Source organism: Chamaea fasciata, unplaced genomic scaffold (genome assembly GCF_029207755.1).
Source record: "Chamaea fasciata isolate MVZ Bird 193981 ecotype frontalis unplaced genomic scaffold, bChaFas1.0.hap1 SCAF_3, whole genome shotgun sequence".
In the NCBI taxonomy this organism is placed as follows: domain Eukaryota; kingdom Metazoa; phylum Chordata; class Aves; order Passeriformes; family Sylviidae; genus Chamaea; species Chamaea fasciata.
Window position 1 is genome coordinate 39,638,553 of NW_027094088.1, and position 17,860 is coordinate 39,656,412.

Consider the following 17,860-nt stretch of genomic DNA (forward strand, 5'->3'; position numbering starts at 1 on the left):
TGTCATGGCAAATCCAATAAGCAGACAAAAGGATGAACTACATTCCGAAATGCTTGTCCTCTCCTAGATAAATGACTCAATGTTATTGCCTGCAAATGATAGAAAAGCTAGCAGAAATCAGACCCCAGAATTAATTTTTTGCTGTTGGTAAAACCTGCAATTAAATAATTCACATTTTTGGTTCAGTTTGATCTCTGATTAATATTAAAGAAAGAAGAACTGGGATCCACTTTCTTCCCACTCCTTGCCTCAGCCGTATCTGACAGTTTATTTTCAAGCATGTCATTTGATCTCATTCCAGTTTAGTCTGTCATCCAAACAAAAACTACTGTTTATAGCCCACTCCTCCAACAGCAGTCTGCAAAAAGGGATTTCATTTTTCAATTTCAATGAACAGCCAGAAATTCATTATGTATAACCTGGACAGAAGAAACAGTAGTAAAAAAATCAGGAACCAGACTGTTCTTTCTCAGAGCCAATGACTTAAATTATCTGAGGTCGACTCATTTCGGGTCTGCTTGTCTTAAGAAGAACAGAAGGTGCAAGGTTAATAAGCAGGTAAAACTGTCAAGGAGCTGGACATCTAATTTCTCTCCTGAGCATCCCAGCCTTGATCATGAAAGGCAGTCCATCCATTTAACAACAGATCTATTGGATTTGTATCATGGTGCCTGCTAAATGCCTCACAGCAGCAAGATTGATATTTGCAGAAACCTCCAGCTATTTTTCACTCTGGAAAGTGGGAATTTAGCTGTAAAAATGAGACTCTTACAGAGTCTCATGCCACCATATAAATCTGGGCATAAAAACCTCTGTGTCAGATTGTCCACCGTTCATTTAGTGCAGAAGTTAGCCAGAAGTTCAACCTAAAGTGGCCAGAGATTTTGCTGAAGGATGGCACCCTGGAACATGGGAATGGCTTCTGGGAAAGGCTGGGAGGAGGAGGGTTCCCTGGCCATGTTGATGTTTTCCAGGATTGCCCTTACTGCCTCTGCTTGCAGTGGTCACATGCTACCAGCTTGCAGCGGCTGATCCTGCCCTGTGTATGCTATTTTTACTGTGTGTTCACCCAAACCAGACATTGTATCTGGTTGTGTCTGTTTGAAGTCAGTAAAAGATGGGAAACGACTGCCCCAACAGGTAAACACATCAGGGACAGAGAAAATAACCAGCTCCAAACCCAAACCCCAAGGGAAAAGCTTGAAAATACTGTGAAATGAAAGCGTGAGTCACAGGGTTCTGTCTGCCGCGCTAGTATCACTGCAACACCAAGACTTCATATCAAGACTTCACACATGGCTTAGAAGGAAGAAGTTAACTCACTTTTGTTTTGAATCTCTCTTTAAAATTAGATGATGCAACTTGGTGCTTTGTTTCTGGTTATCATGTCACACTTGTAGGAAAAATCATGCTTAAAAGCAAACCTTTTTCTCACTGTATTTCCAGCAGACACTAACCTATTCTTACCCTTCATGATAAGGGGGCTTTTGATGGAGGATTGTTTTACTACAGTTGCTGAAAGTTTCTGTGCTGTCAGTCACAGCAGTCCTGTCTATCACAGCTGCCAAGGTAGCAAAGAATTTCTGCAGAAGAGCTTGCCTCTTGCTCTCTGAGGCTTTATATTGCCAAGGCATAAAGTAAATCATCATTTCTGTCCCATCTCAACAGTGTTGTTTGCTGACTCTATACAAAGTGATGTGGGGTATTCTGTATACATTATGGGAGAACAAAATGAGGGCACCAGGGACTCTTTTCCTGCAACTGTACAGAGATCAGTGCTGAACATCTATGTCTGATCCATTTCTGTTCTCTGACCCTGTTCTTTTTGTGTCCATGGAGAGCACAACTCTCCATGGTTAACAACAGGTTGGATGATCATTGAGAGTCAAAGTCCTGGCTTCAGCTCAAGGTCAGGCTCACACTGCTCTAAAATATATATAGTACTGTAGCCGCTGGAACAAGATAAGCCTCCCAAGATCTCCTTGAGTGATTGCAAAATTAGGATAAAATGAGGAAATATATTACAAAGATGATAGCTGATCGGTGTAATAGTGATCTGTCTCTGAGAGAGTGCAATAAGCACTAATTATGTTGGATTAAATTGGATTTTTACAGCTATATTTCACAGCAGAGTTAGAAGGCTGGATAACACATCAAAAGGCAATTAAAACCACCTTCCTCTCTAGCTCCAAGGCATGTTCAAGCATACCCATCTTCTTCGTGGTAGATATTTCCCTGTCCATAAGAGCTTTTTCAAATGATGAAGGCCTGCAGAGTTTCCTTAGGACAGACATGAAACTGTTCTCTAAAGAACAGAGCTTGAAACAATCACCAATTATCATGACAGAAGGTGGTCTCCAGTATTCTCATGGGACAGAACTGACTTTTCTGAAAACCTTTCCAAGATTCAGAGCCTCATTTATTTATGACGCGTTAGTGAGCTGCTCCCCTAGCAAACACAGAAGAAAGAAAAACCCTCTCACTGTTACACTGTTTCTTATTACATCCATAGTCATCTGACCTATATTTTGATTGCAAAGCTGAGGACTGTAGAGATATTGGGGGAACACAGAAAATAATATTATTGCTATTAACATTATTATTTCACAATTATAATCATCATCAACAGCCCAAGTCTTTGGATTCTCAATTTTTTGTTTTCACTTACTGTTCTCATAAATGTAAAGGCTTCATACAGAATCTCACGGTTAGTAAGAAGCAGAAAAAGAAAGACACTCTAGTTTCCAGAACACGTTTAATGAGACTAAACATTAGCTTGACTATAAAGGTAAGTCTCAAAATCCACCTTCATTGATTATGTTTTAATTTATTTATAAGTCATGACAACTCTTCAACATGCAACTCAAACGAGATTTTTCTAATGGATTTGTGGGCATTTCAAGGGCTACCTGGGCACCACAAAATGTTCTCTCACAGAGGAATTAGCCTTACTGCAGGGTCCGGGCAGTAGTTTGAGAATGGTTCTGTCACATAGATTCATACAGCTTTACCAGAATTTCTCGTAAGAACTGCTTCAATGTTACCTGTTGTACTAAAACTCGTGAGTGAATGCATTAAATGCAGAAGTGACACAACAATACTGCAATACGGGCCGGATAAAACTAAACTAGAAAATGCTAGGGGATGTGGCAAACAGCAGCTCTGATGCACTGGCAGATGTCCAGATCAAGAATGAAAAATTTTCGCCTCCAGGTTTGTCTAAGAATAAGTCAATTTGAACAATTACAGTTCTGAAAATGTGAGATCGAACCTCTTACAAGTCTAAATCAAATACTCAGATAATCTGTACGACCACCTTTACGAGCTGTAGCTGATAGCAATAAAATAAATCCTTGTTTACCATTCTGTTAATCACATCTGACATGTTTCACTTAAATCATGTTTAATTTGACCAACTGTTCCAATTTTGAGTACTGATGCCAACATGCATGCAAGAGAGACAGAGGCACCAACTGAAAAGGCTCTAACTCCTCTGTGTTAGAGAAGTTAGACTCTCTATGTTAGAGAAAGTTATCTTTTCCTAAGTTTGGCAGTTTAAGCATGGCATTCCAAAAATGTACCTAAAAAGAAAATAGCGCTGCTTCACTTACGTTCCAGTCTATAGTAACAAAGAAAGGGTGACGTTTAATTTCTTCCACTCCATCAAATCCAGCACCTGAGAAGAGAATGAAAGAATCAAAATTAAGTCATGCTTATGAGAGAGCTGCATGTCTCTTCTCCACTCTCCCTCCCCCTCTCCACTTTTCTTCTGATGAAGTGAGAGTCCCTGTCTAAAACAGTTCTAGTCAGGGAATTCTGAATGGTGCAGCTGCCATCACAGTATAAACTGCTATAGACACACACAAGGGCACTTCATTAATGAGACTCTGATTCTAAGGGTCTTTTACTTTTCTCTAATTGAGGCTGCTGCCAAGGCTTTGGGTGGGGCATGGGATTTTAGCCACAGCAGAGTCCATGCATCAGAAAGGTCAGGAAAGGCCCCAGGATATCCCGATACTCCGGCAAGGCTCCACCACTGGCAGGTTTTCTATCCACACTGACTTTCAAATCTTGACTAGTTACTGTTCTCCATAGGGACAGAAAGCTGCACTACAGGCAAGAATAAACTCAAAATGCCAAAAGGCTCCAAAATTATTTGAGTTAAGCCAGGGCTTTAGGCTCTTCTTCTTCACATACCATCTTCAAATTCCTGTGAGTAACAAAATCATTACTCTCAGTGTTATGTTTCCTTCACTATTACATTTCTGTTACATTACCCTAGGAAATTTAGGGAAAGTCTTCTGAGGTCTGGTAATGAGTCTAATTCCGTCATTACTTTTGCCTTATGTTCTCACTGAAGATTGACTTTTTTGCTCCTTTAGCTCAATTTATTTCCTTCAGTGCTATCACAGAACCAAACAGGTACTCAGTAATAATTAAAGGAACTGTCAGAGAGGATTTAGAATGCCGTTTTTGGGGTTGATTTGACCTTATTAATAGCACCTTTCATTTTCATTTCAAGGAGAATTAAACTCTGGAAGCAAAGGCTTTGCACTGCAATTCTGGAATCAGCTCCTGAAGGGTACCCAGTCTACTTCTTCAGAAGCATGTTGAGCAACCTTGATTCCCAAAAGGATTTGGGATTCCTAAGCACCTTGCAAGGGGTGCTCAGCACTCTAGAGGACTCAGCTTTTTATACACAAAATATTTTTACTTTGGGAAGATCAACATTAAAAGCAGCTTTACAAAGGCCTTGTCAGCTGAAGCTTTTTGTCTGCTCTCCTTGTGTACAAGACCGTTATCAATGTTTGTCAAAATGCAACGAACAAGAACAGCTTCCTACAGAATGCTTAACATTCACTGATGAATGGATACGGGAAGCAAACACTTTGTAAACATAACATGCAGGGTTGTCTGTCAGGCCTGATGGAAAACAGCAAGGAGGGATGATCTCCTGATTAATTCCCCACCCCAGTAATCTTTCAGTACAGGCAAATGCAAGTGATGCACATGAGGGTAAACAATGCTAGCCTGCAATACGAAATTATGTGCTCAGAGGTGATCAGCCCCACTGAGGAGTCTGTGGGTTATGACAGACAGACATTTCTAGGCAAACACAACATGAAATCAAATGTTTGAAAAAGAGGACAAAAGGGAAAACATCATTGTACTGTCATTGTCTAAGTCTGTTGCATTTCTGCAACTGGAGGATGGACTGTAGCCGACATGCTCCCCTGTAAAAGGGTATTCTTATTAAATTTAGGAAAAAATCAAAGAAGGCCAACAAGGAATGTTATGGAATGACTGAGTAGGTCAGGACTTTTCAGCCTGGAAACAAATGACTGAGGAAGTATAAAATAGATCACTAAATGATGCCAGCAGGAATCAGAAGAACCTGGAGATGTTTCCTCAGGAAACAGAGAGTTGTGTGATGTGGAATTCCTCGGAAAAGATGATGTGGTGCAAAATACTTATATGAGTTCATGGGGAGGCCAGGAAAATCTGTTGAAAAGAAATCTGTTGAAGATTACTTCATTGAAAAAACACAAGAGGCTCAGGAAACCCCCCGTTTGACCTTGAAGCAGGAATAGGGTAGGAGAAAATTTGGGTGAAGCAACACATATGTTTATCCTGTTCTTTCATGCCCCTAGGCAGTTGTTTACAGTCCATGGGTACTGAACAAGAAAATAACAAGTCTTAGAATAGGACTTGTTCGATGACTTGCCTAGCATATTTCTGTTCAATGCACAGTCTGAAGTCTGCAAGATTCCCTTGGCAGATTCATTCTGATTTTAGCAATGCCAACAGAAACACTAAACCAACAGAGTTACTCTGAAGAGAACTGCATTAAGCAAATATTCAGAAAAGAAGTATCTGTGAAAAACACTTTGAGTTCAGTGGTGGTGTTTGGAAATTGCAACGTGCAGCAAATGGTCTTTACCACATCAGGATGAAACCCAAGTGCCAGACTGATTTTGCAGGACTGGGATAAAATGCTCAGACACTGTAAGACACTAGTAGCATACCCTAGACTGAGGATAATTGCTAATGCATTCCATTTTCTCTGCTCTGCCCCTTCCCCACTGCTTCTATTTTCCCTCTTGCTTAGCCTAATGGACATATTGTGTGTTGGGAATGACATGCTTTTTTCCAACCATCTATTGGAAAGCCACACTTTTTACTACTGTTCCTTTTTCCACAAACCTACAGAAATAAGGACCAAGAAAAAAAAGTCCACCCACAGCTACTTCTTTTAGTGGGGGCTGCAGTGTTCAGTAAGAAATGCAAGCATGCAGTTGAGGCAGGCTTTGTTTGAAAAAGTTTCATTTCCCAGTTGGGGCCACCTCAGCTCCAGCACAGAAGGAGTATGTTGTAAAGTGCAAGGGCTTAATATATTAAAGAGATTTAGGATGGTAATAGCCTCATTTTACAAGGAGTGGCTTACTTCCAATTCTTAGCAACTGATTTTATACTATGGGGAAGGTTCAGCACTTTCTGCAGTTTTTATTCCCTACCTTCCCTGCCGTGAGAATTGCTGGTGGAGCCCACAGCCCCTTGCAGGAATGTGTGCTGTGGCTGCAGGCAGCAGCATGTGGCCTGGTCCTCTCAGCTGGAGGAGGGAAGTAGCCCAAGGGAACATCCAGGAACAGCTCAGGGAGGCAGGAGGACAGCCCTGACCCTGCTGCAAAAGTCCTCGGGAGACATCAGGCATCAGTGCTTCTGGTGGAGTCTCTCTAGATCTGCTCAGCATATTTCAGCCATTCATCTACCACCTGCAAATCTGCAGGAGTACTGCAAAGAGATGTGCTTTCATGGAGGAAAGAAAAGCACTGCAGAAGTCACAACTGGAAAGGCCTGCTGCATGGAGATGGACATTTCTTGGCACAGAGATGGGCATTCAGCAAACATCTGAAGCACAGCTCGCAACAGCGCACAGCACGACCCCAAACCTTTCACATTCCTCTAGTTTCTAGTGATTTTGGGTTTTTTAGCTTCACTTCTACTTCAATTTAGCAATAAGACCTATTGGTCAAGAATAATCAGCCCAATCAAACCTATTGCCTGCTAATGTTCTTATATGCCATCCAGTCCCATGAGGGTCCGAGAAGATAAATAATTCTTTTAAATCAAATCGCCAGTTTAAACACATTAGAGAATGCACTTATATAAAAGCAGCCTCACATTAGTAAGTGAGAACTTAATTATCTAAGTTTTATGCCTGCAATAAAAGTGTCTGCAAACAGTAAGAGTAGAATGTTTTATTTTTAATTGGTTTTGATTACTGAATGATTATGGACAGCATGAGCCTTGAAACATTAAGGGGGAGAAAGGAGACTAAGAAACCTGAAAGCTGATTACTTGGATATTCAAATTCATCAGAAAGAGTTTCCAGATTTTTAGTTTCAGATAATGAAATTTTAGTGTCTCTAAAGCTTCAGAATCTTTTTAGTGAGCTAGAATTTTTGAGGTATTTTTCTGAGGTTTACAAGAAAGTTTTGCAGTCACTCTGACAAAGGTAAAAGCTGGTTTTTGTTTAAACTCATCATTTTATAAAGTTAAAGCCCAAAGTTTTCTGTGTGCCAAAGCAGAATGTATCTTACCTGAGAACATGGGATTAAGAAAATAGTAATGATTTCCTTGGCTTTTATTCTGAACATATGGGCATATGCTTTCATGTTAAGCTTTCTTGGCCAAGCTTCTCAATTACAAGGATTCTGGACACTTTATACTGTTCAGCAGTGTATGGAGTTTGTTAGATAATATGGGTTTTTTATATAACATAAATTTCTAATATGTATTTGTTAAATAATCATGTCAAATACTAGACAATTTATTTACCTACCTGAGGAGATCCAGGTCTTAGAGCAAGTCCCTTGCCTAAGTTCGTGGAAACGTAACGAACTAACATGTCCATCATAAACTTTTACTTCTGAGTGCTTACTCCTTATTTGTCTGGGTATGCAGTTAGTTTAAGAATTTAAAATTATGCTTATCCAAAATCTGAAATTTGTTGTGCTTAGAGCAATACTACCAAAGCAGCGCTATATAGACTATTTGTACAGCAAATAGGCTCAGAAAAGAACAGACAGGGCCCAAAAGCAGGCATACCAAAGGAAGACTTTCCATTCCTTAAAAACTTGTCACAAATATTAATATGGGCATCAGACTTAAAAATATCAGATTATTCAATTTCTTTTCAATCTTGTCTAACTTACTTCAACCCTAATATTTCTTCCATTGATAATCCAAAGCTTCAGAACAAAATTTCAAAGCAAAATTTCGGAACACTTCATCGATCTTTACTTCTGTTTTTTAAGATACCAAAATCAAATGTCAAAAAGCATCTTTTATCTTGTAAATGTTTAAAATTTCATTTTGGAACTAAATGCACTTTCCATATTTGCAAATTTATGAAACAATGGCTGAAATCAAGTGTTTCATCCATAGTATGGTTCATTTTTTTTAGCATGCCTCACTAATTTTCAAAAAATTTTTAAAAACTGTATGCCTAAGCCTACTTTTCTTTTAATATTATTATTTCTTTCCCAGAAAATGCTACAATCCACAAGGTTGAAGCAGTCCTTTTATCTACTGACTTCTGTTCAGTATTTAGGCCAACTATTCAAGCTTTTCTTCTCTTGTTATCAACAGGTCCCTTTCCATTTTCCTTTGTGCTGATTCTCAATCATTTGAAACAGAGAATGCCTTCAGGAGCTTTCTCTGAAATGTTAAGATCTATTTTTCTGTTACTCTTTTAGATTTTATTTCCTTGGATGTTTGTATTATAACTATTTTTGTTTCCAAGACTTCACAGTATTTCAATAAACCTCAGGTTTTAAAACCTTGACCCCTAGCAATTCACCATTATTAACATGTGAGGGATAGAATTGTTACGGCTAAAACCAGGTTTTAGTGAGTAGCTTTTTATTTAGGGACTGGTATCCAGAGACTCCCACTGACTTCACTGGAGCTCCATTTAGGATGTAAAACGAGCACAGCAAAATAAAAGAGATGAAGACATCTCCAAGAGATGAGGACAGGGAGGTAACAGCAGAAAGAAACAGAGGTAGGGAGTGGGAAAAACTTCATATTTCGTGCAGCACCTAACTTTTCAGAACAGAGATTAAACCAAGAAATCCCAACACTGTTTTTTCCAATGTAAAACGAATTGCTTGAGAACTGTTGAAACCTGCTGAGAAAATGTGTTTTTCTACTGTCATGTTTACAGTGTATCAGACTACAAGGCTACCATTTAGATCAAGAGGTAAAACAAAAGGGAAGGCATTCCCTTTGTGGGCTATATGGGATCCCCCTGGCAGGAGAAGGGGTCACAGTGACATGCTGCAGGACTGGCTCCCACTGCCACCCAGCACTGGGCTTGATTGGGTTGTTCCCACATGCCTATGGGGAACAATGACAGAATCTGCAGTGGCAATCATGCCATAGGCATTGTCCATGACCTCATCAAATGCAATTAATTTCTTAATAAAACCCGTAAAAACAAAGGTACAGATGATGTAAGATACATTATCCAATATATACGTTTAGTTTATCGCAACCTAAAGAAGATTATTAACAAAGGCTGAAGACACACTGATGCCTTAAGACTTTAGCTTTTATATTTTTCAATCCTATACTGCATTAGTGCATAGGTCTATTCTCCATATAAACCAGAGTTAACTGTCTTCACATTTTGGTTCGACAAAGCAATGCCTGTAGGCCTGAGATTCAAGGACACACCACAGCCTCAGACCCCAAAATGTAAAAACAAAAGTGAATTGTGGGGGAACGTGACTTCATTACCTGAAGCTGTAATTGGATAATTAACCCCTCATATGCAAATAGACCAAACTTACATCTGTCTGAGAAACTCGTGACTATCATCCATCTTGGCTGTAGCCTCTGTGAGGCTTTTACACAGCCCAAGGTGTATCTATTAAAGGCCTTTAATAAATATCCACTTTATTCTCTTAACTCTCTCTAGCCTGTGTTCTAGATAACCATTCCAAAGCATCGACATCAGTAAAAAGGAGATGATGTGTTTGGGTAATAAAAGAATAAAGTCCACTGCAAGACTGCCTCTAAAGAATAGAATGAGACAGGATTGAAATGCGTTTGAGAATGGGAGAGATGAAGCCTGAGATTTGCAGCTAAATTGTACAGATTTTAAACCACACTTGTTTCACAGTTCCCTATATTATCATACATGGCAGGTATCTTAAATTATTCATAAAAGCAGCCAATTCACTCACCCTCTTTACAAAAAAAAATGAAACACAAGTTAATACCCGTGTTTTAGATTTCAATGCTTTGCCTGTGCTCCTTTCAAATTTCTCTAGTGAAGCTGAAGGTTCACTGTGCTCTGGGAAGGAATGCCAAATGCCACCTAATGAAGAGGATAACCATTGGAGAAGATGAACTGAGAGGTACAACTCACCACCCAGCCAGGCAGGGAGCATGTAACAAATGTCCTGATCAAACACACACGTACCTAATCTGTTGGAGGGGTTCCTTTTGAAGAGGGCTCGCAGCAGGCTCTGGGCTTCTATGCTCAGGAACTGCGGCATTCCCAGCTTGGCTCTGAAAGAACACAACACTTGAAAAGAAAATAGATTTTTCAGGCTTTTTTTTCCATCCCACCGTGGCTGAAACAGCAGAACTGTAGCAGTCAGGATGGGCAGACACATGAAATCAGTGACCAAAGGCTACCTAAGTATAGTGCAATACAGAGTGAGAAGCTAATCTTATTCTGCTGATCTTAAGGAAGATTTTACCACTGACTTCACTAGAGGTAGAGCAGATCTAATGAATCTCATAAAACTTGTGCAATGTAAAAGGTCATTTTTCTACAGAATTTTTTCACTTTTTTAGTTTGCTGGAATAAATTTAGGAATTAAAGAGGAATTTAAACAATCAAACTTAATGAAAAAACATATATGAAACCACATGCTGTTTTAAGAGAATAAAACTTTTCTCTTGACCTTTCACCACTACATAAAAGATGCCTTAGTGAGCAAAGCTAAGATTCAAACACTTTTGTCTGCATTGAACATTAAATGAATGGCACATCACAAATGAAAAGGTTTGAAACTTGGCAACAACAAAATATAAGGTGTCCTGTGGAAATCTGACTTTCCCATATTTTGTGGATACTGACATTTTCACAAAAGGTAAGATAAATTTCTTTTGTAACAAGGCCCTCTCAATAATTCACTTCCTACTGTTTATTCTGAAGGCAATTTTAGAGTTAAACACAGGCATCAGCTCTGTGTGCCTTACTAAATTCACACCTTGCATGGCTTTGGAAAGTTCATTATGCACATCATTATTCTCTACCCATCACATACTTGGGCCCTGTGGAGTCTCAAGAGGGTAGAGTTAACTCACAGTTAAAAGAATGAAAGCAGTTTTGATACTCACTTGAGAATGAGTGCCATTGTCTCTTTTCTGTCTTTTCCCTGGAAGGGTAATGATCCCGTCAACATCTCAAACTGTGGAGTAGCAACAAAATGGTAAATCAAACGTGCATTGGAATGGTCTGCATAGCTGAAAGACACCACATTCATCTTCTATTTCCAACACAACTGAAAACTAGAGGAAAAGAAATGATCCAACAAGCTGTGCTTCAAAAAAAAAAAAAAAAAAAAGGCACAGCAAGTCTGGATGACTGTTCCATTCCAGAGACGTGTTGCAAACTGTTCACACTGATATTTGTTGTCAAGTTTTGGTATGTTTGGGAAGAAGTATCATATATGGTGCTTCTTCCAGCACCTGTTGTTTTATGACCAATGCTGGCAATGAGGTATTTGGCTGAGGGACCCTTAGCTCTTAAGTGTTTGGTCTAGACTACCATGCAAGGAAAATGGATTTGATACACCACTCCTCACCTTTTTAGGTTGAGTCAAACCACCACCTCTTTGATTGTATATTTGAACCACTTAAAGATGCCTCTACTATATTTTGCAGGAGAGACAAGACTAAACCCCACATTCTCAAAGCTTTTGAATGTGCCTTTTCTCTTCTGCTTTGGCTCCTTTGGCTGTACTCAGTGACGAATCTCGTAAGTGTCACATTTCACTGAACCCAAATCTCAAAGCAAAACTCAACAGTCATCGTCAATTATCTGCCTAAATCAAATGTCAAAACATCAATCAGTTATGGTTCCTTGGAGACAGATTAGTGCTTTCAGTAAATTTGACAGGAATTTCATATCTGTAAGAAGTGAAAAAACCCAAACAAACCCCAGCTGAAGAAGTTTGCCTAACTTGGATTCAATACCAGGTCTTTCACACAGCTCTTGCCATGGTGTTTTATGGAATGGCTGCTGCTTTCTCTGACTTAAGGAAGGCTGAAGGATGTTCATCACCAAATATAACGACACCGAGAACACAATTCAGCTTGCACACAAAGGAAAACAGTGGCCATTGAGGGTAAAGTGAACTGTTACTTGTTTGTGTCTGTCACTCAGGCTTTAGATCTCTTCTACTATAATAAACTAATTAATTAATTATTCTAATAATTAATACTCATTGCTAAAAGCAAATACCTGTTAAAGCAGAAAAGACTCTTCAAGCTTTATGTAGTTTTTGTACCTTATCTCACAAGAAACGGCAGTGCTCCCAGAAAGCATGTTTGTGCTAAGAAGGATTCTTTCATTACCAAAATTTGTGTCAGACTGCCCCACAGCCTGACTCTTCCTTTTGCCTAGATTAAATACAGCTTTACCAGAAGAAAAATATCGAAAACAGAAGAAAACTACGGGCTAAACTGCTATGCTAATTTTGGGAGAAGGGCAGAGGAGATGTTTACAAGTCAAATAACTAATTGAATATACTTAATTGAAGAATTAATCTTCATTAGTAACAAATTGCCTCAAGGCACTAAAACACAAAGTAGAAACAGAAATAAAACCACTTAAAAATGTATATGGCTGCCAAGTATAAACAAGATTTGGAAAAAAATATGTATTAACTTCAGCTTTGGTTAGGAGAGGCAAGGAAAGAGCTGCCTGGTAGACCTGGAGGAGAGCAGCTCGTTTTCTACAAAGAAACATAACGGGGGAGAATTTTTAAACCTGCCTAGATGACACTGGAGCTTACATACCATTTCCAAAGTAATTCTGACCTATCAGAGCCTTAGTCCTGATAAAAGTGCTCAGATATACTGGTAATGAAGGGCAGAGAACATTGCTTCCCAGGCCAGCAGCAGAAATGGTACAGACTGTACCAAACCCTCCTCATGATATCTAGAGCATTTATGCTCACGGTAAGTACCTAATATTCACTTACACTGACTCACGTTACTCTGTTATTATAATAAATCTAATTTAGTGGCACCAACAATGGCTGCTACATCTCATTTATACTGGCATAAATGGGCTTGACACTGCTGGTGTGGATCATACAGATAAAAGCAACTGCTTGGTCAGTGACTACATGGGAAAGGACTGTAGCTCCCATCCATCCCAATATCCCAGGGATACCTGCAAATGCACTGTGGCTGCAAGGGACAGAAAAAAGAAGGAAGGAATTTGGAAGAAATTTAAGTTGCAGGAGGGAGCAGAGGGAATGACTGTTCTGGAGGCTGCAGGACACAGTTACTGTGCTGCTGTAAGGGCCAGCACTTTGTTACCACATCTCCAATTGCACAGGCCTAATACTGAGATTAATTCAGGTTCAGAAGAAATGCACTTAATATCAACATTTAAAGTGAAAGGCAGCCATGTAAGTTAAGTGTACCAGAGCTTTTTACTTCAATGAACTTAGCTAAGCAGCATCTGGAAGAAAGCATTAGTTTCTCAGCTGCAGTCCTGACTAAATGTGTTGAAGATTAAAAAGGAAAGAACAAGACTGAAAAAAAATTGAAATTGCTCATTTCATCAGTTAAAGCTATCATTTCACTGCACAGAGACCTGTCTTCCTGCTTATTTTTTCAAAAAGTCAAAAATCTTGCTAAACCTGAACATGAAAACAGAAGTGAGAACATGCTGCTTACACTCTTGCACATAAATACAGAGCTGTATGAGTCACAGCAGGTTGACAAGAAGCTGAGACTAGGGGTGAATGAACTCTGCAGTATTTTTGTCTATTAAACCAGTCCCTATAGTTTTGCTGGGGGACTCAATTTTCCTTCTCCCTCCTTCCCCATCTGTAAAACCATCTGTTTGCTCCCTCCTTCACACCGATTCACTTCCCAGGTGTTTTGGAGGGCCATCTTCTGTTAGACAGTACTTCAGAAGGCTGCACCTCACTCCAACCTTGACTTCCTTTCCGTACCAAAGAAAGTGCAAGAAAGGCAAATATTCTTTGCACCAGTTCAGCTGCCTATTTAGAGAACTACAAAATTAGGCTTAATGGGAAGGGGCCGCTGGACTCCCATAATCCAACCCTGCTGAGGTCTCAATATACTATGCAGTGCTTCCTTTCTCTGGTTTTCAGGGCAGTCTCCAACTGCAGTAGGCAAAACATGAGCACTTCACAGAAGATACACATGTGGGAAGACCTTGGAAAAGAGTGCCACATTTCCTGAGGAAATTCAGGATTCAAGAAGTGACCCAGGAATGTTAATGGAGAAGATAATGAATGAGAAAAAATCCTTAGTCTGGGTAACTACCATGTGCATCTTCCTAATAGATTGAAGGACAGCAGGTTGTGCAAACTACTTCATCCCAAGTCTGCTGAAGTATTGTGAGCATGGGATAAAACTCAGAGTTACAAAGAAACTTGATACACCTCAGTTTTGGAAAACAGAGAGACACTCTCATCAGAATGGTCAGGTTCTCTTCTCAACACTTCAGTCGTTTTCCAGGTATCTGCGAACTGCTCAAGCACTCAGTTTAATACTTGCAAAATGCATTAAGTATTTTCCATTATCTGTGTGTGTGAAACATGATGAATTAGTGCTCACAAAAGGCTGAATCCCTTAATATAGCAACAAGCATAAACATTCAAAATAATGTTCGTGAAGACCATCTTTTGCACTGGGAATAAAACAGGTGTTATAAAGGGACTTGGTAAAAGAAGATTGTAATATTTTGTTGTCTTGCATTGATTTTTCCAATGCCACACTATAGTTACTACAAAATTAGTACAGAGCTGAATACTTTGGATACCAAAGGGACATTTTCTTTTCTTATGAAGACTTAATTACTTGCTGACACATATGAACACATTTTTTTTCTTGTTTGGGACTGCTACCAAGTCATCACAGCCATTTCTCTAATTATATTCCCCTCTCTGCTCACATGATTCTCAAAAGTCAACAGTGTTTTTTTCCTGAACTGAAAGAGACACAAGTTCCATAAGATCTGTGACCTTGTAAATCAGCTGACAGGATGAACTACAAAAGCACTGCTTTGTGAGGCCTTTGTGAGGTCTGTACATGTTAGATCAGGTAAAGCAGTTTATCTGGGCTTCAGAGATGGCCGTGTGGGCGCTGCAGACTCTTGCAGTGCAGCTGAAAAGGTATTAGTTACATATCCAACTTCGAAACAATGTAGGCCAAACGCTTGCTCGCGAAGACCTCTTGATGCAAAGCTTTCCAGAGTATATCCTATCCAAAGCCTCCAATACCGTGAGCAAGATACAGAAAGGCAGAAAAGGAAAAACTGTCTGGTCATGATAAACCACATAAATTCACCAGCAGAAAGTATAGCTGGGTTTCAGCAGTCAGCACTACGCATTTAATGAGAAGCAAGAACTGTCTTCTGGAATGCTGGAAAGGGCAAATTTCAAGATTTGTACAACTGTACCTGCTGACAGACAGTAAGCTACCATAAAACAATCCAAATAAACTGAGCAGCAAACAAACAGAGCAGGTAACAGTTTCAGCTGTGCGGCCTGTGTCAAAGACCTAGCTGGCAGTAAATGAAGTTTTACTGTTGTTGACAGTAAAACCCCTGGTGAATAATAATTCATGAAATAATTAGTAGTACAATCAATAAATAAGACCAGAACTTAGTCATTTTCAGACAAGTTTGTTTCGCTATTAATATATCACAACATGTCACATTTAAGGGGTGTGCAAGGATCATTCAGTTTGATTCCAGTCTGTGCCCTGGTCAGTGCTGGTTGGCAAGAAGCTGCCAGAACAATCTGACTCTTCATGCTGAAGCATCAATCCCCCTTCCCAGAACAGAATAGACGAGCGGTTGGTTGCTCTGATGATGAGGAAAACACAGGCCATGCTATAACTATCTGCCTAATATGTTCCCTTTTTTGATAAGAATTTTAGATATAAAAATTATACTATCACACACATTTCTTTTGAATCTAAGCATATTTCATCAACTGGTATATTTTCTTCATTTATTTTACATCATACTGCAAAGTGCTTAGAAAGAAATGCTAATAAATCATTTGAATACCATTTAATTATCTTCAGTTTTTCAGACTGACAGAAAAACAGCTTCTGTAATAGAACATACATGTGACAGAACAAGGGAAACAAGGAGAAAAGAGCAGAGTGAAAGACAGCAACAGAAAATCCTCCCAGATGTTCAGTGTGTGGAAATATGTATTTTTCAGAACCAACCAGCTAAATGTTGGAAAGTGAAAAAGGTTGAACTGACTGACATATTTTTCTCTAAGACGTCTGGTAACACTTAAAGACTTAAAGCATTAGCTTGGAGTTAAAAGGGTTCTACTTTCTTCCATTCATCTCCTTTTACAGGGATTCTTATCTTTTCTAATTCTAATACGCTGAATCCTTAGGGGAGGGTTGAAAAGAGCAAGGAAAGAGGAAAAAAAAAAAAAAAAAGCCTAGCAAAACCCAGGGAGGAAGAAGTCCAGTTCATCAAGAATTTATTAGCTCATGAAGAAAGAACAATCTATACACCAAATTCACCATCATTTAATGAGAGACAAAGAGGGAGAAGACACAGCTACTCACCAAAAATAAATAAATAGTAAAAAAGTTAAAGGGTAGGGATAGATTTATTCTATGAGACATAACCTATTGATTTTTGTGAATAAATGTACATGGTTCAAAAGTGCTGAGCATCCACAGATGGATTTGTAGCCACAGGAGATAAGGATGTTCCACTCCTTTTATAATTCAGGCAATAAATTACAATATTTATGCAGATTAACTGCTGCCAACCTGCCAGATCTGTGATGTAGGCCCTCCCCAACCCAAATTTTCACTGTTTTTCACACTGCCTCCTATACTTCCTCTGGTGGCATCAGCTGTCTGCCTCAGGTAAACAAAATTCAAATATATTCTATATATTTTGGTATGTAATGTAATATATAGCTACCAAAAATAGTCTCCATACCACAGGAAATGATGTTGTGTTGGAAGAGAACATTGCTATGCTAATTTCTAAATTCCTGGTTCTTCTGTGACAACCACGGTGAGTTGCCCTGGGAGTCGCAGGTGCCTGGTGACGGCCATGCCCTGAGCACAGGGGAGATCTGCAGCCTGCACCCTTCAGGAGAGAGCAGCCCCATCTCCTTATCCAAACACATCCCTGTGAGAGTAGCAGATGCCTGGTGTCTGGGCTCAAGGGACAGAACTATGCTTGATGAAACAATGCTGTGAGCATCTGCTCCCAAAAACCTTCAGTGTTCATATAGCTTTGAAAAAAAATCACAGTGTCACCAAAGAGCTTCTTGATCTTTTCTCATCTGCCTCAGCAACAACAGCACACAGACAGAAGAGGCTGGAGGGGTGCAGGGTGTGTGTGTGTGGGGGGGGCAGGTTAGCATCTGAACACTTAATTTTAAAAGGCTGGCTTGAGGAGAGTGGAGTACCTCTCTGAAAAACTTCACTGATACTGCAATTTTTTATCTGAGGGACCTGATCCCTCCCACAGTCCCCCCCCCCGCCCCCCCCCCCCCAGCAAACAAAGCACAATTTC

At 39.6% G+C, this 17,860-nt stretch overlaps 1 protein-coding gene across 2 annotated transcripts in view; it reads right to left on the minus strand.

The window, feature by feature from the left end:
* The window catches only part of RPS6KA2 (ribosomal protein S6 kinase A2), a 280,998-nt gene that overhangs the window by 38,246 nt on the left and 224,892 nt on the right, over positions 1–17,860 (minus strand). For both annotated transcript variants that reach the window (XM_066178673.1, XM_066178672.1), the window contains 3 exons: positions 11,422–11,492; positions 10,493–10,581; positions 3,612–3,676 (listed from right to left, as the gene is read on the minus strand). In XM_066178673.1, coding sequence (XP_066034770.1) covers positions 3,612–3,676; positions 10,493–10,581; positions 11,422–11,492 — 225 coding nt within the window. The remainder of the gene's footprint in view (positions 1–3,611; positions 3,677–10,492; positions 10,582–11,421; positions 11,493–17,860) is intronic.